Source organism: Chiloscyllium plagiosum, chromosome 31 (genome assembly GCF_004010195.1).
Source record: "Chiloscyllium plagiosum isolate BGI_BamShark_2017 chromosome 31, ASM401019v2, whole genome shotgun sequence".
Classification (NCBI taxonomy): Eukaryota; Metazoa; Chordata; class Chondrichthyes; order Orectolobiformes; family Hemiscylliidae; genus Chiloscyllium; species Chiloscyllium plagiosum.
In genome coordinates, this window is record NC_057740.1 from 10631539 (window position 1) to 10654481 (window position 22943).

The 22943-nt window shown below is 43.0% G+C and overlaps 1 protein-coding gene across 2 annotated transcripts in view; it reads left to right on the forward strand.

The window, feature by feature from the left end:
* The window catches only part of LOC122565207 (SH2 domain-containing adapter protein F-like), a 303057-nt gene that overhangs the window by 191089 nt on the left and 89025 nt on the right, over positions 1-22943 (forward strand). Inside the window, exon 5 of one of the 2 annotated variants that reach the window (XM_043720948.1) lies at positions 15173-15250. The exons of the other annotated variant lie outside the window; for it this stretch is intronic. Within the exon in view, the coding sequence (XP_043576883.1) occupies positions 15173-15250 (78 nt within the window). The remainder of the gene's footprint in view (positions 1-15172; positions 15251-22943) is intronic. 2 annotated transcript variants of the gene reach the window in all.

Sequence of the window (22943 nt, forward strand, 5' to 3'; positions counted from 1 at the left end):
GGCGGAAATGTCGTTGGATGATTTGGTTTATGCGAAGGTTGGTAGGGTGGAAGGTGAGCACCAGGGGCATTCTGTCCTTGTTACGGTTGGAGGGGTGGGGTCTGAGGGCGGAGATGAAGGATGTGGACAAAGTGCAATGGAGGGCATCTTTAACCATGTGGGAAAGGAAATTGCGGTCTCTAACAAAGAAGGTCATCTGGTGTGTTCTGTGGTGGAACTGGTCTTCCTGGGAGCAGACACGGCAGAGGCGGAGGAATTGGGAATAGGGGATGGCATTTTTTTAGGAGGTAGGGTGAGACGAGGTGTAATCAAGGTAGCTGTGGGAGTCGGTGGGTTTGCAAAAAATGTCAGTGTCAAGTCGGTCGTCATTAATGGAGATGGAGAGGTCCAGGAAGGGGAGGGAGGTGTCATAGATGGTTTCGGTGAATTTAAGATCAGGGTGGAATGTGTTGATGAAGTTGATGAATTACTCAACCTCCTCGCAGGAGCTCGAAGTGGCGCTAATGCAGTTATCAATGTAATGGAGGAAGAGGTGGGGAGTTGTGCCAGTGTAACTACGGAAGATCAACTGCTCTACGTAGCCAACAAAGAGACAGGCATAGCTGGGCCCCATACCTGTGCCCATGGCTACCCCTTTAGTCTGGAGGAAGTGGGAGGATTCAAAGGAGAAATTGTTAAGGGTGAGGACCAGTTCGGCCAAACGAATGAGTGTGTCGGTGGAAGGGTACTGTTGGGGACGTCTGGAGAGGAAAAAACGGAGGGCTTGGAGGCCCTGGTCATGGCGGATGGAGGTGTAGAGGGATTGGATATCCATGGTGAAGATGAGGCGTTGGGGGCAACTGGGGAAAAAATACACCTAGAACTTAGATTCTAATGGTGACTATGAAACTATCACATATTGTTGGAAAAACAAGTCTGGTTCAGTAATGCCCTTTCGGAAAGGAAACTGACCTTACCGGATCTGGCCTAATGCCTCCCAGATCCCCTGCAATGTGGTTGACTCTTAACTGGTCTCTAGGCAATTAGGGATGAGCAATAAACGCTGGCCTAGGTAGTGACACTCTCATCCCATGAATGAATAGAAAACATTTCACTCTGCCCAGGGTACAGGTCGTTCAGAGCTGAGAGGATGTACCTGCGCCGGTGGGTGGGAAGTGGTTGACAGCTCCTGGGCTCCTTTAACCCCCACACCCAATACCTCACCGACACTGATTAGATTAGATTACATTACAGTGTGGAAACAGGCCCTTCGGCCCAACAAGTCCACACCGACCCGCCGAAGCGCAACCCACCAATACCCCTACATTTACCCCATACCTAACACTACGGGCAATTTAGCATGGCCAATTCACCTGACCTGCACATCTTTGGACTGTGGGAGGAAACCGGAGCACCCGGAGGAAACCCACGCAGACACGGGGAGAACGTGCAAACTCCACACAGTCAGTCGCCTGAGGCGGGAATTGAACCCTGGTCTCCAGCGCTGTGAGGCAGCAGTGCTAACCACTGTGCCACCGTGCCGCCCGTGCCTCCTAGCTGAGTTTCCAATCTATCCCAGACCGCTTTGGAGCAGTGCTGCTACAGACCCCTTTAAAGACCTTCCTGTCTAACCCGTGACACTCACACAGAGCTTGCAGTGTGCCAGCTTTGAGGCTGGCTAGGTGTTCTCTCTGGTCCAAGCATGATGCCCCGTGCTTTCTTTGTTAATTCACACCTTTTGTGCCACCTAAGGGAGGCTTTTGCAGTCAACCTTTAGAAATCATCTCTCCTCCTCCTCTTTTTGAGAGGGAAGGGACTTGGCCTGTTCTTTTGCTCCTGATGGGATGTCCACTCATATTTCTGGTACCGTCTACCTGGCTTTTTCATAGCCTTTTCCAGTGCCTCTAAATTTTCTTTATACATAATATGGCAGTCAAAACTGTACACAATTTTCTAGGCCAAGGATCAATACAACTTGAGCATTACTTTTCAATTCCATCCCTTGAGAAATAAAACCAAGTGCTTGGCTTGCTCTTTAATGGTTTAGTTAATTGCGTCACCACTTTTAGTGATTTGTGTGTTTGTATCCCCACATCTCTCTGTTTCTCGATCCCATTAAGATACTTATTTTCAAACTAATTGCAACCTTGTTACCTTTCATCCCAGTAAAATGCAATTATTCACATTTAGTAAATTTGTTTGCCAATTATGTGACCATTCTGCATGACTGTTAATATTTTCATGTAATTTGTTACAATCCTCCTCTATTCACCCACTCGAGTTATCTGCAAATGTAGACGTTGTATTTTTTTGACTCTTAAGTTGTTCATATAACATGGGAACAACAGTGATCCTATCATTGATCCTTGTGTGGCAATACCCTCCCACCTTCCACAGTTCATAATAACTATTCTTTACTCCAGTCAAGGTGAGATTACAATTAGATGCTAATGAAGCTCAAGATATATTAGTTTAACTGTAAGTACTACCCGTGTTATATCATTACTCAAGGAACACCTCTCCTGGAACTGCTTAATGTGGCTCATCTTCCTTCCAATTATGGAACGGATTCCCCATGCATCCAGGAATTGGAGGCCCCATGGTTCTATTATGTAGGAAAATTAGTGAAAAAGGAGAGACACTTTTTAAAGCACTGAAAGTGATAAATCATGTTCAGTGTAGAAGTGGCTTCTCTCGCTCTGTTTTGGTAATGTTGCAGTGTTGTGATATGCACACTCCTAAAATGGCGACTTGGAAGACTACTTAAAAACTAACCTTTAATTTGCTGATCTGGAACTCCCCTCTGTTAATGGTGGCAGAAGTGACTGTCTCTTTCACCAGCACAGAACAAGTTCATTCAGCCCATCGAGTTCATGCCAGCTCTCAGTAGATCTGTCCAGTTAGTGCCATTTCTCTGCTGTGTCCTCCTGTCCTTGCAAATGTATCTCTGTTAGGAGCCCAATAACATTTTCATGGAATCATAGAATAGCATCCCTGCAGTGTGAAAACAGACACTTCCGACCTACAAGTCCACACAGACCCACTGAAGAGTAATCCACCCATTCCCCTACCCTATACCTCTACACCTACCCCTGACAAATGCACCTAACCTACACACGCCTGACCACTATGGGCAATTTAGCATGGCCAACGAACCTAACTTACACATCTTTGGATTGTGGGAGGAAACCAGAGCACCCAGCAGAAACCCACGCAGACACAAAAAGAATGTGCAAACTCCACACAAACTCTGAGGCTGGAATCGAACCCTGGTCCCTGGCGCCATGAGGCAGCAATGCTAACTACTGAGCCACCATGCTGCCCCATGAGACTTGAACTCATGGGCATGTTTAAACTCGGGCAAAAACAAGTGAGTTTAACAATAAAAGGTTTCATGATGATTCGTTAGCTCAGTTGGCTTGATGGCTGATTTGTGATGCTAACCCTGACCCTATCACAGACTGACACCAACAGAATGGGTTCAATTCCCATGCTGGCTGAATTAACCATGAAGGTCCTATCTTTTTAACCTCACCCCTTGCTTAAGGTATGGTGGTCCTTGGCTGAAATTCACCATCAGTTGTTTCTCTCTAATGAGAGAGCAGTCGCATGATCCTCTGGGACTACAACAATTTTACCTTTACCAGAAAGTCAGCCACTTCACTCATTTACAGAACCTTTTAGATTTTGTCTTATATTCTCAATGTTCTATTTTCTCCTTCAACAGAAGCAGGATGGACGACAACTCCCAACTTTTGTTTTATTTCAAACGTATATTTTATTCATAAAAAATATTTTGTATGCATACGTATTCACAAACACAGTTTAGTTCTGTACAGTTGCATTTCAAGGAAACAAACAGCCATTGGAGTTATACTCTATCCAAACAAGCCAAAGGCATCTCTTACTTGAACCAGACTATGTTTACATGTGTTTGAGGTATCAGGAGGGTCTGATAACTAAATGGATCCCAATTTACTGTGGCAGAAAGACCTTAGACAATGGTCTTTCCTCACTGTGCCTTGGTGGCAGCTGCCCTAAGACTTAGTGCGTCCTTCAGCACGTCACACTCAACCTTGGAATGTGCCAGTCTGGAACACTCGGTGGAGGTCAACTCCTTGATCTGGAGCACCAACAAGTTTCAGGCAAACCAAAGAGTATTTTTCACCGGGTTGATGCTTCTCCAAGCACAGTCAATGTTTGACTCGGCGTGCGTCCCAGGGCACACTCCCACCTTCCCATTACTCAATCCCTCAAGATTATTACAAGACTGTAATGATCAAAATTGAACCTGTCTTCATCCAACATTGACGAACATACACTATCCAGCTGTGGGGGCATGGATAGGAGGGCTGAAACCCGTTATAGCACCTAACGATCAACCTGGTTCTGACCTTTAAGCCAGTAAAGGATTGAGGACATGTCTAGGGATCTGTAATCCTTCAAAGTACAGCCACAAAATATGCAAATATAGGCAGAGGAAATAGTGCACGGTTTGAAGGGAAATAAATACTGTTGATAAGATTTTTACAAAGTGTGTACAATAAGGTTTATGGCATCAAGACAGGCCTATGGAGTTGAGATGCGATCAGCCACAATCTAATTGAATAGGGAAACAGATTCAGGGAAATCATGGTCTACTGCTATTCCTCTCTCTCTATTAGGGGCAGCGAAATGAACTGTGCAGCAAAGTGGTTTGCAGCACACAATTATTATTTAGGACCAACATGACAGTTTAAAATTCCGTAATTCTTGATGAAGTGAAGTTGTGGAGGAAGCTATACAGGCTGCCAGCACCAGCCAATACCCAAGGGGCCAACTTTCTTGAAACATTCGCCTGTCTTAATATTTTAGTCTGTGTTAGATTGCAGTAAATGAAATGGGATGTCAGGCCAATTCCAGATTTGCATTCTTATCACACGCAGTGCGAAAATGGAAATAAAAAGGAACGCAATTCCTTAGCATAATTTGTAAAGTTATGCATTTTAATGGGGGAGGTAAAATCTTTTGTTTCCTCACTAAAAGTAGCCTTGGGATATGATGAGGAGCCTGCAATTACTGTAATATGTGCAGTGCCGACAAGAAATGCAGACCCGTAAATTACAATCTGGCACTTTAACGTAATGAAACTGCAGTGACATAGTGCAATGATGTTCTATTCCTTCACTAAGTTGTCAGCAGCTGCTCTTGCCAATGAGGAATTGCTCCCATTATGCAGGGAATTAAATCAGCAGCAATTCTGATTCAAGCTTCAGGATCAGAGAAAGGAATGCAATAGACATAGGCACTAACATAGAAAACAGATAATACTGGCAACAATGATGCACATTCATGTAGCACCTTTAACACTATGAAATATTTGAAAGTGCTTCTTGGAAGCGTTCTCAAATCAAAATCCGACAAATAAGGCTACATCCGGACACTTGGGCATTTGCTTTTGTCAGTTTATTAGATTTTTTTTAGATTCCCTACAGTGTGGAAACAGTCCCTTCGGCCCAACCAGTGCACACCGACCCTCCGAAGAGTAACCCACCCAGACCCATTTCCCTCTGACTAATGCACCTAACATTATGGGCAATTTAGCATGGTCAATTTACCTGACCTGCACATCTTTGGACTGTGGGAGGAAACCGGAGCACCCAGAGGAAACCCACGCAGACACGGGGAGAATGTGCAAACTCCACACAGACAGTCACCCTAGGCTGGAATCAAACCTGGGACCCTAGTGCTGTGAGGCAGCAGTGCTAACCACTGAGCCACCGTGCCACCCCTTTTCAGGAGCATCTTGGTGTAATCGAGTCAGAGAATGATTCTAGCATGGAAAGAGGCCCTTCAGCCCTTCACATCCACAATGATCATCAAAGATCAATCTATTCTAATACTGTTGTCCAGCCTTTGGCCTGAAGCCTTGTGTACTGTTTTAAGAGCTCGTCCAAATTACTCAAACATCGTGAGGGCTCCTACCTCTATCAACTTTTTCGGCTCTCGAGGGAAATGAAGAGGTGTAGAGAGGGAATTCCAAAGCACAGGTCTTGAGTGCCAAAGGCAGGGTTGCCAACAGTGAAATAAAGGAAATGGGAGATATACATGAGGTCAGAGTTAGCTGTAAGCCTAGCAGTGAACTCATAATTTTCTCCATCAGTAATAGGAGTGCTACCAACTTGAATAGCAGCTAAGCAGAAGCAGTTCCACATCATAGGAAGTCAGTTACTTGCTGCAGAATTCCAAGCTGTTACGACGACAACATGTGTAAGGTTGGTCCAGTTCAGTATCTTGGCAATGTTATTTTCCAGGATGACAATAGTTGGGGATATAGAGATGGTCAATACTTTGAGTATTGAGTCAAGATGGTTAGAATCTGTCTTCTTGAAGGTAGACCTTTCAAAAACAAGGACGACTTGTAGCTATATTGTGTCTCAATAATAAAGTGTCACAAGGCATTTCACTGGAGTATTAGAAAGACACTGAACTACTTAAAGCAATAAATCAGGCAAATGGCCAATTGCATACTCAGAGGTTTGTGGGGCGAGGAGTTCAGAGAAATAGGGAGAGGCGAGACCATGGAGGGATTGGAAAGCCAGGTTGAGAACTTTACTAGGTGACACATACAGAGGCTCAGGAAGCACTTTTCTCACAAAGAATGGTGAAAATCTAGAATTCCCTCCCCGAGAGGCTACAGCTAAGATTACTGAGTCAGAGAGTTATTGAGTTGTACAGCATGAAAACAGACCCTTAGGTCCAACTTGTACATGTTGGCCAGATGTCCTAATTTAATGTAGTCCCATTTGCCAGCATTTGGCTCATGTCCGTCTAAACCCTTCTTATTCGTATACCCATCCAGATGCCTCTTAAATGCTATAATTGTATCAGTCTCCACCATTTCCTCTGGTAGCTCATTCTATGCATGCACCACCCTCTGCATTAAAACATTTCCTGTCAAGTCCCTTTTAAATCTTTCCCCTCTCACCATAAGCCAATACCCTCTAGTTGTGGATTCCCCTACCCTTAGAAAAAGACCCATGACTATTCATCCTATCCATGTCCCTCATGACTTTATAAACCTCGTCCCTCAGCTTCCGCTCCAAGGAAAATAGCCCCAGCCTCTCCCTATAATGCACTGGCCAATAATGGCAAGCACACCAAACACCTTCTTCACTACCCTGTCTACCTGCGACTCCATTTCCAAGGAACTATGAACCTGCACCCTAGGGGAGGAAGGGGGCATATCTGTTAAGTACGTGTATATGGAGTTGTGGCAATGAATGGAGCTGGGTAGAGATGGGCAATGATTTGATTTGAGTAGGCAAATGCCCTTGAGGGACTGAATCTGTTACTATTATAATAAATTACATAGATTCCCCACTCACCTCTCAGGCTTCTCCTACAAATTTGACCAAGGTGTTTTTTTTCTAAATCCAAGCCTGTTATTTCCTGTCTGCTTTATTTTTATTACTCAACAATCACCTTAACACTGGTGTGCATCATCACGGACTTTTAGCTGGTGAATCTATTTTCTAAGCACAGTGTAACTATATATGGCTGAGGTTTTCATCAATTGTAATAAAGGCTTCAACTGGCCAATGGGCAGGAAAGCCACACACAAGTCTTCACACTCTGGTCATAGTCAAGGAGAGGTGGAAGGCAACGGGACCTCCACCACTCGTCATGGCACTCAATCACATGCCCGTCCCATCTCTGCCTCCTAACCCGCTCGAATGGCGCAGGGCATTAAATTCTACCCATTCTAAATACAGCTAGACCTGCTCTGAACTGTTTGAGGAGAAAGTGAGGTCTGCAGATGCTGGAGATCAGAGCTGAAAATGTGTTGCTGGAAAAGCGCAGCAGGTCAGGCAGCACCCAGGGAACAGGAGAATCGACGTGAAGGGCTTATGCCCGAAACGTCGATTCTCCTGCTCCTTGGATGCTGCCTGACCTGCTGCGCTTTTCCAGCAACACATTTTCTGCTCTGAACTGTGACTGTTCTAATGTGTGGGAAGAGGAGGAGCATATTTGTGTAGGAAATGTTTGAAACTGTGAAGAGATTAGACATGATCCCAGTTGTTCTCTCCAGTAGCTAGTTTAGAGCAGAACAGTATTTGTCTTAATAATGTCAGGTAATTTTTTTCAAGCCAGGATATGTCAGTTGGAAGACATAAGAACGGATTGAATGACAAACTTGGCTAATTAATCAACTCAGTCTCCTCTGAGCATTCTATAAATTATTCTATAAAAATTAGATTGAGAAAGAGATAAATTGGGATTGAACGACAATTAGTACATTAATGTGTCTATGTGTTTGTGCACAAGTATAGGTGAACACATTTATGCATTTATTCATTTGAGCACATTTGTCTGCAAATGTGTATGTAATGTGTGTATCCTTGGTGCTTCTTTATGTTTAATTACCTGTCTCAGGATGGGCTTCGTAATGAGTCGTCAGGAGGTTAATTTTTAACCTTGATCATCTTGCCTTTAGAGAGTCAAAAGACGACATGTGAGTGACTACTATTGCTGAAATAAACAGAGGGCTTGTCTCACTCCTAGTTAACTGCAGAAACCCACAAAGTGCTGCCTGCATTTTCTATGCCATTTGGAAACTTCTGTGCCTGGTGAGAAAGTAAGGGCTTGTGATCAATTCTGGTGAAGGAAGTACCCCTTCAAAAGGAATGATTTACACCTCAGCAGGACTGTTGGCCATGGTGTGCTGGAAAGGTTCATTGTCATTGGGGAGGAATTAAACTAAATTGACGATGGGGTTTTATGCACCAACATATAGAAGTAAAAAAGAGAAACAGGGTGCATTAAGTGAGAGCATTGGACAATACAAGAGAAAGGAATAGTGCTATAGTATGCAGGAACAGACTGACTGAGGGGAATGCAAAAGCAGGTTTCCAATGAGTGTAGTTAAATGCACAAAGTGGTGCATACAAGCAATATGACTTAAATATTGTTAGATAGGTAGCTGTATAATATACAAAGCAGTCAGATACAGAAATAACTCCACCAAGGTTGGTATGCCATCACCAAGTCACCCTTTATTTACATGTGTATAGTACATTGATAACTCAGAAACAGCTCCTAGAGTGAACAGAACCCCTAACACTCCTGTTCATATCTGTCAGTCAAGGGTCCTTGAGTATCGCAGGAATACTCCGACAGCCATTGAGCCAGAGTCTCTGGAATGCCCATTTGGGACTGAGTATTCAGACTACACCAGCAAATAACAGTCTATCGAGTTAAGTTCACTAAGACATTGGAAGTGCATGCACTGAGATTGGAGGGGTCAGTAGTAATTATGACTTTACCATCTTCTGGGTTGGAGATTGCAACATCAGCGGCCAACTTTGTGGTGAGCCCCATGTGGCAGCAGCGTGCAAGAGGAACAAACGCTCCTTCACAGTGTCAATGGATCCATGACACTGGCAGGAGAGAAGCTCAGTTGTTCAAGGTTTGCGTTAAGATTTGTAGCTCGGGTGCCGGTTGCCATGGTTGTGGGTATGTTCGCTGAGCTGGGAAGTTGATTTGCTTATGTTTTCATCCCCTGTCTAGGTGACATCTTCAGTGCTTCGGAGCCTCGTGTGAAGCACTGCTCTATTGTGCCTTCTGCAATTTATTTGGTTCTGTTCCAGCTACTTCCGGTTGTCGGTTCTAGCTGTCTATTGTAGCGGCCGGTATTTTGGGTCCAGGTCTACGTGCTTGTTGATGGAGTCCATGGATGAGTGCCATAGTTTGTGAAATTCTCTGGTTGTCCTTCGTTTCGCTTGTCCTATGATCGTTGTGTTATCTCATTGCATTTGTGACCCCCGTTGTCTGTGTGTATGGCCACTAGGGACTGCTGGTCATGGCATTTACTGGCTAGTTGGAGTTCGTGGATATGGATTGCTAGTTGTCTGCCTGTTTGTCCTATATAGTTTGTCCTATATAGTCTCTGCATGGAATCTTGTAAGTTACGTTTGTCTTACACATTATGGATTTGGGGTCTTTTGTCCTGGTGAGTTATTGTCTGAGTGTGGCTGTCGGTTTATGGGCTGTCATGAATTCCGGTGGTCAAGAGAAATCTGGATGTCAGTTCCGAGACATTTTTTATGTAAGGTAGCATGGCTAGTGAGTTAGGTCGTGGCATGTCCTCATTGCGTTGTCTGTCTGTCTGTTAGGCACCTGCGTATGAAGTTGGGGGATATCCATCCTTGGCGAATACGCTCAGGGCTCTAAGAAGCTAGTCCGAGGTACCAGTCTTGTGGTTGGAGGAGATATTGGACACACTCCAACATCATACCACCATATAGCCACTGAGACATTAGCGTATGGGCTCAGCATTCTGATGATGAGGAATTTCATCATCTCACGGGCAGCACTGTGGCTTAGTAGTTAGCACTGCTGCCTCACAGTACCAGGGACCTGGGTTCGGTTCCAGCCTTGGCTGACTCTCTGTGAGGAGTTTGCACATTCTGCCCGTGTCTGCGTCGGTTTTCTCCGGGTGTTGCAGTTTCCTCCCACAGTCACAAAAATGTGCAGGTCAGGTGAATTGACCATGCTAAATTGTCCATAGTGTTAGGTACATTAGTCAGAGGGAAATGGGTCTCGGTGGGTTGCTCTTCAGAGTATTGGTGTGGACTTGTTAGACTGAAGGGCCTGTTTCCACATTGTAGGGAATCTAATCTAATCTGTCCTTTGAAGGAACCTCACTTTCCTCAGCCCCTCAATCAGAGGTTAAATCTACCACTCTATACTATGTGAATGTCATAGAAATATACAGCATGGAAACATACCCTTCAGTCCAACTGGTCCATGCCGACCAGATATCCTATATAAATCTAGTCCCATTTGTCGGCATTTGGCCCACATCCCTCTAAAGCCGTCTTATTCATATACCTATCCAGATGCCTTTTAAATGCTGTAATTGTACCAACCTCCACAATCTCCTCTGGTACCTCATTCCATATGAAAAAGTTGCTCCTTAGGTCCATTTTAAATGTTTCCCCTCTCACCTTAAACCTATGCCCTCTAGTTTTAGACTCCACTACCCCCCGGGTAAAAGATGTTGTTTATTTATCCTATCCATGTCCCTCATGATTTTATAAACCTCTATTAGGTCACCCCTCAGCCTCTGATGCTCCAGGGAAAATAGCACCAGCCTATTCAGTGTCTCCCTATAGCTCAAGCCCTCCAACCCTGGAAACATCCTTAAATCTTTTCTGAATCCTTTCAAGTTTCACAACATCTTTCCTTTCGGAGGGAGACCAGAATCGCACACAATACCCCAAAAGTGGCCTAACCAATGTCCTGTACATGCACAACATGACCTCCCAGCTTCTATATTCAATGTTCTGACCAATACAAGCAAGCGTACCAAATGCCGCCTTCACTATTCTATCTACCTGTGACTCCACTTTCAAGGAACTATGGACCTGCACTCCAAGGTCTCTATTCAGCAACACTTCCCAGAACCTTACCATTAAGTGTATCAGTCCTGCTCTGGTTTGTCTTTCCAAAATGCAGCACCTCACATTTATCTAAATTAAATTCCATCTGCCATTCCCTGGCCCATTGGCCCATCTGATCTAGATCCTGTCATACTCTGAGGTAACCTTCTTCACTGACCACTAAGCCTCCAATTCTGGTATCACCTGCAATTTTACTAACCCTGCTGCCTCATAGCGCCAGAGACCCGGGTTCGATTCCAGTCTCGGGCAACCGTCTGTGTGGAGTTTGCACATTGTCCCGTGTCTGTGCGGGTTTCCTCCGGGTGGTCCGGTTTCCTCCCACAATCCAAAAGGTTAGGTGAATTGGCCATGCTGGATTTCCTATAGTGTTCAGAGATGTGTAGGTTAGGTGCATTAGTCAGGGGTAAACATAGGATAGAGGAATGGGTCTGGAGGATTACTCTTCGGAGGGTCGATGTGGACTTGTTGGGCTGAAGGGCCTGTTTCCACACTTTTGGGATTCTATGATCCTCTGTAATAATATTTCCTATGTTCACATCCAAATCATTTATATAAATGACGAAAAGTAGTTGACCCAGCACAATTCCTTGCGGCACACCACTGGTCACAGACCTCCAATCTGAAAAGCAACCCTCTACTATCCTCTGTCTTCTACCTTCGAGCCAGTTCTGTATCCAAATAGCTGTTTTCCCCTGTATTCTGTGTCATCTAACATCTAGATCACTGCCCTCATCAACGGTTGCCTGCTACAAGCCTTGAGGTGATATAGCCAGAGGTGAACAACCTACTTTCACCTTGTTTGAGACAACAGTATGTAGGAGTGAAAAGGAGTGGAGAATATCTCATGGGTTAAATTACTAATTGGTGTTAAGGAAAGTTTTTGAAATGCATTAATTGATTAAATATTTGCATATCGAAACCAAATACTTTCCTAATTGACCATTGGCTAATTAAATTCCCTGAATATTACCACTTTATAGTTCTCGCATTTCTCCCTATAGATTTGCTGCTCTTTATTTTCCTCTCTCGTTATTTCGAGGCCTACAGGGGATACCCATTGATCGTACTCTCTGCATGTCTCTTCAAGAGCATCTCCTTTTCCAAACACTACGATGTCTTCTCTCATCATTAGTATCACCTCATGTTTTTTCTTCGTTTCTGTAATGATTGGAACATTGTCAGTCAAGTTGATCTTATAGAATATGAGTTCCCTGATTGGGGCTGTTAACCTGGTGCCATAAAGAATTCAACACCTCAACCTCTGGCTCTGAGACCTCCTGCAGATCACTGATATTGTGCTCCCCACTCTATGTCTGCAGTTGTATTTACCGGGGTGTGCGTGTGTGTGTCCCTGGGCTCAGTAGTTCATTGAAACAAAGAGTTTGGACATCCCTTGAAGAGGTGTCCGTTCAACTCTGTTCAATGCCTTCCTTTACCACAGCTATTATTGGCAGCGACTTGGCCATGGGGACATGAGCATCAGAAGCTATCTGTCCTTGAGGCCATCAGTGCTACAAGCAACAAGTCCAGGCTGTGTGATGGGAGTTTTTTGCTCACCTTGCTGTCATGTGGGTTACTGAAATGCTTGCAGCGTTTAATACAGGTCTTCTACAGACCTGTCAGAATGGACCCACCTCTGCTTTCTACCTCCAAGTTACCTCGGTGAAGTTAGGAGACAGCTTGAGCCTTAGACACGTGGCTATGCCTTTGTAGGCATACACTTCTATCAGGGTAAGCTTAGGTCATGCTCTCTAAATCTCAGTGCTGCTGTTTCCTTGGAACCCTCTACTACTATCTGCACCAGACATTCTGGCCTAAGAACAGAGGATGCCCATGGGCTTGGATGTGTGATTCTCTTGGCACATCCAATCATTAATGTCACAGATTGTGGTACAATTCAGGGAACGGGGTTACTTGGTGTGTGAGGAAAGGATTAACCTAGCAAGACTTGGTGTCTTAAGCTTTGCATGACACAACACTGATCTATGTCCTAAATGGCTTGCTTTATGCAGTTTCTTGGTGATAGACATGGCATTCTCAGTGCCTTATCTGAAAGGGAATGTACTGAGAAGGTGTCATGAGTGTGAAATGGTTGGAGTCGCTTGGGGAAGTACAGCAGCTAAACCCAAAGGTTGATGAATTGATAAAGTCATCTGCTCAGAGGTAAGGGTAGATTGGCAACATTGGCTTGGAAGAGTGGACACAGCTGTAGCGCTTGGTTACATAACCCAAAGGGATTGAAAAGGCCAAACCTCATTGGATATACTGTTTCAGTCATTGATTGTGTCAACAATGGGACATGGGAGCAGGAGTAGGCCATTCAGCTCATCAAACCTGCTCTGATGTTCAATACAATTGTGGCTAATTATCTCTTTCAATGGCTTTTCCCTAAATTGTCTCTTCACATTATTAGCATTTAGAGATTTATCAGTCTCTACTTTAAACATAGCCAATGGCTGTAATTCTGCAGGCCTCTTAATGGAGAATTTCTAAGATTCACAACCGTCTTATTTTGAAATTATAATCCCGGATTTTAATATCCCCAACCAGGGAAGCATATTACCTGGATCTACCCTGTCCATCCCTGAAGTATTTTGTAGGCTTCAATGAGATCACCTCTCATTCTTTGAAAGTTGAGAGAATCCCCAGACCCAGTTTTCCCAATCTCTCTACAACGGACAATCCCAACATCCAGAGAACAAGTTTGTTGCATTGTCTCTATCAAAAATTTCCCAGTTCTTGTTCATTTCCAAGGATACCAGTGTGAGCGTGGGATTAATTATCCCTTTTAATTGGGCCAAGCATGGATCCAATAAGCGGCTGACTCTACACCCAACCTCCTCTGAGCTGGAACTTGAATCTACACCCAAAGGGGGTCCCAAACCTCTCCATAACCCTGTCCACATCCAAACAAAATACAGGACAAGCTGTGTTCGGAATCAGGCTCGCATTTCTTCAGCCCAAGACAATAATCAGGTCTTTTTTTTCATGATTGGCAATTGTTTCTCTTCTTTCATTCTCCCTAATACCCTCCTGAAAGTCACTTGGTTCCCAGCTCAATAGGTTTTCCTTAAATCCTTCCATATTGATACCCCACCTCAGTATTTTTACTCTTTTAACCTGACTGTAAAATGCTCGGAGCCACTCTCTCAGAAATTCTTAGCTGATTCAATTTGGATTTAAGAACAGATTTTAAGAAGGAGGACCTGAGTACAACTTCTAAATTTTGGAAGTCCTGTAAAAAGAGTACGCAATAATTTTTACTTTTGAAGTATGGAAGAAAGCATGCTTGGAAGAAGATTAAGACCCTGAAAATACAGTGGAATGGGTCGAAGTTTGTACCATTGTGTTTAAATTTCCTGGCCCTTCCCACTCACCTGAAAGTGCTAGTTGACACCTCCATCTAAGAATGGAATGTCTATAAATAATATCAATAATTAATAATCAATAAACAGTTTCTATTGTTGGATATTTTTAATCAAACAAATAAAATTAAACAAAGTATGGGAGCATTAACATGAAATAGCACCAAAGTGGGTATGGTATGGGGTAGCAGTTGAAAGATGTCATTTTTTTTCTTGTTTATCATTAAGATGCATAGAATGGGCACTTGGCTAATTTTTTTTAAATCAACACTGAATAGAGAGATACGCCGTCTTCATTTGACCATTCTCAGCTTTTTTCTGTCCTTTTTCTCCTACCTTTTCTCCCTCTTTGTTTCGCCAACCTGTCCATGATCATCATTGCAGTAGAGATTAAGGAAATTAAAGAGCTCCCTTGGCCCCCTCCTGTGGGACAGCTAGACGATGACTCAGTGAGCGATGAAGGTGATTGCTTGCTTTGCTTTTCCCATCACCCCCCCCTAACTCTGCACAAGCTTGCTTGCATGGAATTGCCTCACACCCCATCATCCCTTGCCCAGTCCCCATACCTGTACCTTTCCACAATGAATTGCCTGTTCCCAGGTTTTTTATATATGCATATACCTATATTTGTGTATTATATATATGTGTACTGCAATATATATGAATCACTTATACTTCAGTATTTAACTCAAAACAATGCTTCAGAAAGCATGGGTCGACTCTGTCCTTAGGTGAAATAAAGGGAGAGTTCCATCTGCTTTCTATTGACTTAATCTTTTGATCTGTGACACATCAAATTGACTGACACAAGAATAAAACTGGCTTCTTCTATCAATCAAAGTCAACATCATATGTGTCTTTTGGTAAACTTTATTTCTTTAGGTATAATATTAAGTTAGCAGATTTACACAACAGTTGTGAAATTTTATTGTCTTCCCATTTTAATTTTAATTTGCAAGTTTTCCAGCATTCTATAACTTTCATCCATTTTTCCTGCCTGTTGTAGCTGAGGACCAGAATCTAGATATTCAAAACTGAAGTCAGCTGCTATTATGTGTAGCTGGCTGCTCAGCAATATCAGAGACGTGCCTCGAGGGAATCTAACCTTCTGGGGCTTTCTGCCTCTTGTGCTGAAGATATATTTTTCACTTCCTTAATTGAATGCAACTCAGAGGGCAGCCTCTCAAGCCGATGTCCGTTCATGCCCTCCAGCGCTGTCTGCTAACAAGCGATCACTGCTACCCGTGGAGGAGCTGACAGCATAACCTGGCCAAAATTCAAGGAGCTCAACTGATGGCCTGTTTCACTTCACAACAGCTACGATGTAGCACTGAGGACTTGAACACACAGGCACTTAGTGAATGAACAAAGCATTTGTCTGTGATTTTGCTGCTAGTTTGTTGCCTCGTTGTACATGTTTTAGTGCTTAAGTTGCTTGATTCTTGAATAGTTAACTAAAATCAATTTAATTTTTTTGAAGAATTGAAGGCAGAGCAATAGATTGTTTAGCAAGGCCTTTGATAAGATTCTGTGTGGTAGACTGATTAGTAACATTAGATCACACGGGATCCAGAGAGAGCTAGCCAATAGGAGACAAAATTGGCTTAACGGTAGGAGACAGAGGATGATGGTAGAAGTGGTTGTTCAGACTGGAGGCCTGTAACCAGTGGTGCACCGCAAGGATTAGCACTGAGAGCACTGATGTTCATCATTTATATAAACGAGTTGGATGAGAATAGAGGAGGCATAGTTATGGAGCATGTAGATGGCACCAAAATTGGTGATATTATGGACAGTGAAAGAGGTTATCTAAGAGTACAATAGGATTTTGATCAACTGAGCCTGTATGCTGAGGAGTGGTAGGTGCAGTCTAATTCAGATAACTGTATGGTATTGCATTTTGGTAAGACAAACCAGGGCAGGAACTTACACAGTTAATGGTAGGGCCCTGGAGATTGTTGTCCAATAAGAGACCGAGGGGTGCAGGTATATAGTTAATTGGAAGTGGTGTCACAGGGTAGATAGGGTGGTGAAGAAGGTGTTTTGCACACTTGCCCTCATCACCTGAAGCATTGGGTATATGAGTTGGGACATCATTATCGACATTGGGCAGGGTACATTGCATGCAATTCTGGTCGCCCTGCTTCTGGAGAGAATTTATTAAACTGGGAAGGGTACAAAACACGTTTACAAGGATGTTACTGAGACTGAATGGTTTGAGTTACAAGGAGAGGCTGGATAAGCTGGGACATTTTTTTTCCCATGGAGAGTAGGAGGCTGAGGGGTGACCTTATAAAGGTTTATAAAATCATGAGGAACATAGACAGGGTAAATAAACAAGGTCTTTTCCCCAGAGCTGCCTGGTGAGGGGGTCCAAAATGAGAGGGCATAGGTTTAAGGTGAGAGGGAAGTGGAACCTGAGGACAGTGTTATCACACAGAGGGTGGTGCTCATATAGAATGTGCTGCCTGAGGAAGTGATAGAGGCGAGTACAATTATAACATTTAAAAGACGTTTGGACTGGTACATGAACAGGAAAGGTTTAGAAGGATATGGGCCAAACTCAGGCAAATGGGATTGGTTCAGTTTAGAAAATTTGGTTGGCATGGACAAGTTGGGAGAAAGTGAGGACTGCAGATGCCGGAGAGTCAGAGTCAGACACTGTGGTGCTGAAAAAGCACAGCAGGTCAGGCAGCATCCGAGGAGCAGGAGAATTGCTGTTTTGGGCAAAAGCCCTTCATCAGGAATCACAGACAAATGCTTTGTTCATTCAATAAGTGCCTGTGTGTTCATGTCCTCAGTGTGACATCACAGCTGTCATGAAGTGAAATAGGCCATCAGTCTAGCCCCTTGAATTTTGGGAAGGTTACGCTGTCAGCCTGACCTGCTGTGCTTTTCCAGTGCCAAACTTTCCGAAATGGACAAGTTGGGCCAAGGGCCTATTTCCATGCTGTATGCCTCTATGACTCTAAATTAATCTAAAAAGTCATTGAGGAATGTATTTAAAAAAAAGCTATATCTATACTTGGAAATCATTTTCAGTCATGTAGTGAAGGGTTGTGATTGCCTGTAGTGGTAATGTATCTGCAGTAGCCAGTCGTGGTAAATTAGCCTGTAAGTTGTTTCCATGGCTGTGTGCAGAGTTATATGCTCAACTTAACCTTGATTAGTTTCTGTAGATCAATCTAGTGTCTTGGATCATTTTCCTATGGCAGGAAGGAAATGGTGGTGGGGTGGCTTTGTTAGAACAGAACAAAGACCATAACACCATTAGAAATAGGAACAGGAGTTGGCCATTTGGCCTCTTGAGCATGCTGCACAATTCAATAGGATCATGGCTGATCCAACTTTCTTCACATCCAATTTCCTGCCCTCTCCTCATGACCCTTGATACCCTGACTGATCAAGAATCTACCTATGTCAGCTTAAATATAAACAAGAACTCTATATTCTGAAAATATACCCCCTGGTTCTAAACTCTCCCATGAGGGGAAGCATCTTCAGTATTTACCCTTTCAAACACCTTAAGAATTCTCTGTGTTACAATGCAATCACCTCGGATTTTTCTAAACTCCAAAGCGTAGAGTCCCAACCTGTTTAGGCTTTGCTCGTGAGCCAATTCCTCCATACAGGGGTCATCCTATTATACCTTCTCTGCACTACATCCAATGAAATGAATCTTTCATTAAATAAGGGGACCAAAACTGTTCCCAGTAGTTACTTTTTATTTATTTGTGGGATGTAGAAATCGCTAGCTGGCCAGCATTTATTGTCCCATTTCTGGTTGCCCTTGATGGTGGTGGTGAGCTGCCTTCTTGAACCGCTGCTGTAGTACATTATGGATCCAATCAGGGACCAGACTCTTTGGATTGTGTAATGTGTAATGAGGCATGTGTATTAAATGATCTCAGAGTGAAAGATTTCCAAGGAAACAGTGATCATATCATAGTAAAATGTAACATTCAGACTGAGAGTAAGAAGCTTGGCTTGGAATCACCTGTGCTAAGGTTATCTAAAGATAATTACATCAAGATGAGAGCAGAGATGACTAGAGTGGATTAGGAAGGGTGGGGTGGGGAACGGCTATCAGCAAAGATGGTTGAGAAACAATACTTCTTAAAAAATACTTCATGACACATAGTAAAGATATATTCCAGTAAGGAAGAAGAATTCTGGAAAGGGGATAACCCAACATGGTTGATCAAGGACATAGAGCAAAGAACAGTACAGCACAGGAACAGGTCCTTCGGTCCTCCAAACCTGTGCCAACACAGGAATAGGCCTTTCAGTCTAAAACTGCCTTCACTTACAGGATCCTTATCCCTCTATTTCCTTCCTAGACATGTATTTGTCCAAGTGTGTCTTGAATGCTGCTATTGTATCTGCTTCCACCACCTCCTCTGGCAGTACTTTCCAGGCACTCACCACCCTTTGTGTGAAAAATTTGCCTTGCACATCTCTTTTAAACTTCTCTCTCTATCACTCTCTCTTCTGCACCTCTTGCCCCCTCCTCCTCAGACACACCTTGAACCTGTGTTCCCAAGTAATTGAGCCCTCCACCCTGGGAAAAAGCCTCGTATTTCCCATTGTGAGGGAGGAAATAAACATAATAAGTAACATTAGAGAACATTTACTAAGGAAGCTCATGGTGCTAAAGGCTAATAGGCCTTTTGAACCTGATTAGGGTTGCATCATAGAATTTTAAAGGAAGCTGCCACAGGGATAGTTGGTGCACCGGTAGTAAGCACACTTCCACCGCACCCGCACCCACCCCCACCCCCGCTCCTTTAGAATCTGGACATATCCCTGGGGATTGTAAAACTGCCAAAAAGGAGGAATAAAACAGCAGGTAACTATAGGCCAGTTAGCTTACTACCTGTCATTGGGAAAATATTATAATCTGTGATAAAGGGCATAATGGTAGATTATTTAGAAAACATAATATAGTCAAGCAGAGTCCACATGGAGTCATTAAGGGAAAATCATGACTAACAAATGTGTTAGAATTCTTCGAGCTGGCAACAAGTAGGATAGATAAATGAAAAGCAGGAGACGTAATATAGTTGGATTTCTAAAAGGCATTCAGTAAGGTATTCTGTATAAGGCTACTTAATATGATAAAAGCATGTGATGTTGGAGGGAGTACATTCATATGGAAGGAGAATTGGGTAACTATTGGAAGAAGAGAGTTGGAATAAGGGGTGCCATTCAGGATGGCAATCTGTAACTATTGGAGTGCCACAGCAATCTGCATTGGGCATACAATTAAATACAATATGTATTAATAACCTGATGGATGGAAGGAAATTTACAATCACCAAGTATATGGATGACACAAGAATTGTTGGGAAGGCAAATTAATAGAGAAGGTTTTCTTTATTTGTTCATGGACTGAGTGTCACTGGCTACACCAGCATTCACTGACCACCCCTACTTGCATGAACTGTGGTAAAGAGCCAGTCGCACTGCTGCAGGTCTGGCATCACGTGTAGACCAGATCAGGCAAAGTTTGCAGATTTATTTCCCTAAAGGACATTAATGAACCAAAAGAGTTTTTACTGTATCATGTGATTACATAGCTATCATTGGACCAGAGGCTTTCTCTGAGATTTTTGTTGAATTGAAGTTTCACAATGGTGGAATACGAATCAGTATCCCATGAACATTAAACTGGGGTTTCAACTTTCCAACATTGATCTTCGTTTCAAAGGGAATGGTGTATAAAAATAAGGAGGTGTTACTAAATCTATATACAGTGCTACTTAGACTATTTCCTCGAATACCATGAACAGTTTTGGTCCAGAACTGAAGAAAGATATATTAGTTTGAGAAGCAGTCCAGATAATATTTACTAGGTTGTTTACAATATAGGTTGATTTTCTTATGAGATGTTGAGTAACTTGAGCCTGAACTCATTATATTGTAACAGAATGAAAGGAGACCTTATTGAAACATATAAGATTTTTCGGGTACTTGATAGAGTAGATGAGGCGAGGTTGTTTCCCCTTGTGGGTGAGTCTAACACCAGAGAACATAATCTCGGAATAAGAGATCACCCATTTAAAATGGAGATGAATCTTTGGAATTCTTTACTGCAGAGCACCATTGAGGCTGGGTCATTAAATATATTTATGGCTGAAATAGACAGATCTTTAATCAGCAAGGGAATCGACCTTAATGGGGATAAGGTAGAAAGTGGATCTGAGAATTGATCAACCTTGATCTCATTGAATGGCAGAGCAAATTCAGTGGGCTGAATGCCCTACTTCGGCGATTACAATTTGTGACCTTATGATCAAATTTGAAGTTTCTGAGAGAAGAGTGATCTGTTCAAAATAAATTGGGCTCCAAGTGGAAATGACGCCAGCTAGTATGACAGCATGGTGGCTTAGTGGTTAGCATTGGTTCCTCACAGCATCAGAGACCCGGGTTCGATTCCACCTGTGTGGAAACTTGTACATTCTCCCTGTGTCTGCGTGGGTTTCCTCCCACAGTCTAAAAACGTGCAGGTTAGATGGATTGCCCATGCTAAATTGCCCATAGTGTCCAGGGATGCGCAGGCGAAGGGGATTAGGCATGGGAAATGTATGTTTACAGGAATTGGATGAGATGCTGTTTGGAGGATCACTGTGGATTTAATGGGCAGAATGGCCTGTTTCCACACTGTAGGGGTTGTTTTGATTATGGTCATGATCTTAAATTTCACAGATCATGCCTACTTTGAGTTTTTCAGAATTTCTTGGTAATGTTTCAGGCTTGTCAGTGTGAGGGAGATGAATACAAGGAAAGAGAAAATTTTTCCATCCTATGTTCTCAATTTCAATTAATCTTGGTGACTCAACTTGTTAAGTAGATACCAGAAAGGTTCCTCAGTTCAAACCAAGTTTGATACTCCAAGTCAGTGTGGTGGGGAAATAAAACACTATATTTGTGTTGTATCTATGAAGGTTGTCACCATTCCCCTTTCTTTGACAGGGATTAAGGGACCTATTTATTTTGGTGGTAAAGCATCAACCAGTAGGGAGCCTTTCCAAGAAAAGGATGTTGTTTTAACATGATGTAATTCACTGCGTGATCTGCTTATGAGCACATCTGGGCACCACACCTGAGGAAGGATATATTAACCTTGGAGGGCATGCAACCTGGGTTTGCAAGCAATATACCTGGATTTCAGAAGTTAAGTTATGAGGAAAGGTCATATAATTAGGAGGCAGCAGTGCTAACCACTGTGCCACCGTGCCGCCCACCGAGTTATGAGGAAAGGTCATATAATTAGGAACAAAAGTAGAAATTACTGAAAATTCTTAGCAGGTCTGGCAGCATCTGTGGAGAAAAATCAGAGCTAATGTTTCGGGTCCAGTGACACTTCCCTTCCTCAGAACTGGACCCAAGATTATAACTCTGATTTCTCTCTCCAGATCCTGCCAGACCTGCTGAGAATTTCCAACAATTTCTGTTTTTGTTTCAGATTTTCAGCATCCATAGTTCTTTTGGTTTTTATACAAATCTAAAATTTAGAAGGTTGTGGGGTAATCTACCAAAGTCTTCAAGAGATGGTGCGTGTATGAAAGGAGCTGCCAGAGGAAGTGTTAGAGGCTGGTACAATTACAGCATTTAGAAGGCATCTGGATGTGTATATGAATAGGTAGGGTTGAGAGGGAAATTGGCTAAATGCTGGCAAATGGGACCTGATTAATTTAGGACATTTGATCAGCATGAATGATTTAGTCTGAAGAATTTGTTTCCATGTTGTACAGCTCTATGACTCTATATGGATAAGAAAAGACAGGGTAAATAAAGATAAACTATTTCCACTGATTGGGACTTCTAGAAGTAGGGAGTATAGCATAGAAAATGGGGCCAACCTATTCAGGAGAGATGTTAGGAAGGGCTTCTACACCCAAAAGGTGGTAGATGTTTGGAACTCTTTTCCACAGTGACAGTGGATGCTAGATCATTTGCTAATTCTAAACCTGAGAGAGATACATTTTTTGTTAAGTGAAGGGATATGGGCCAAAGGCACATTTGTGGAATTAGACCACAAATCAGCCTTGGTCTCACTGAATGATGACGCTTAAGGGGCTAAATGGCCTACTCCTGTTCCTATATTCCTAAAACATTTGGATAAAAATTATGTAAGCTCGTTGGACATTGT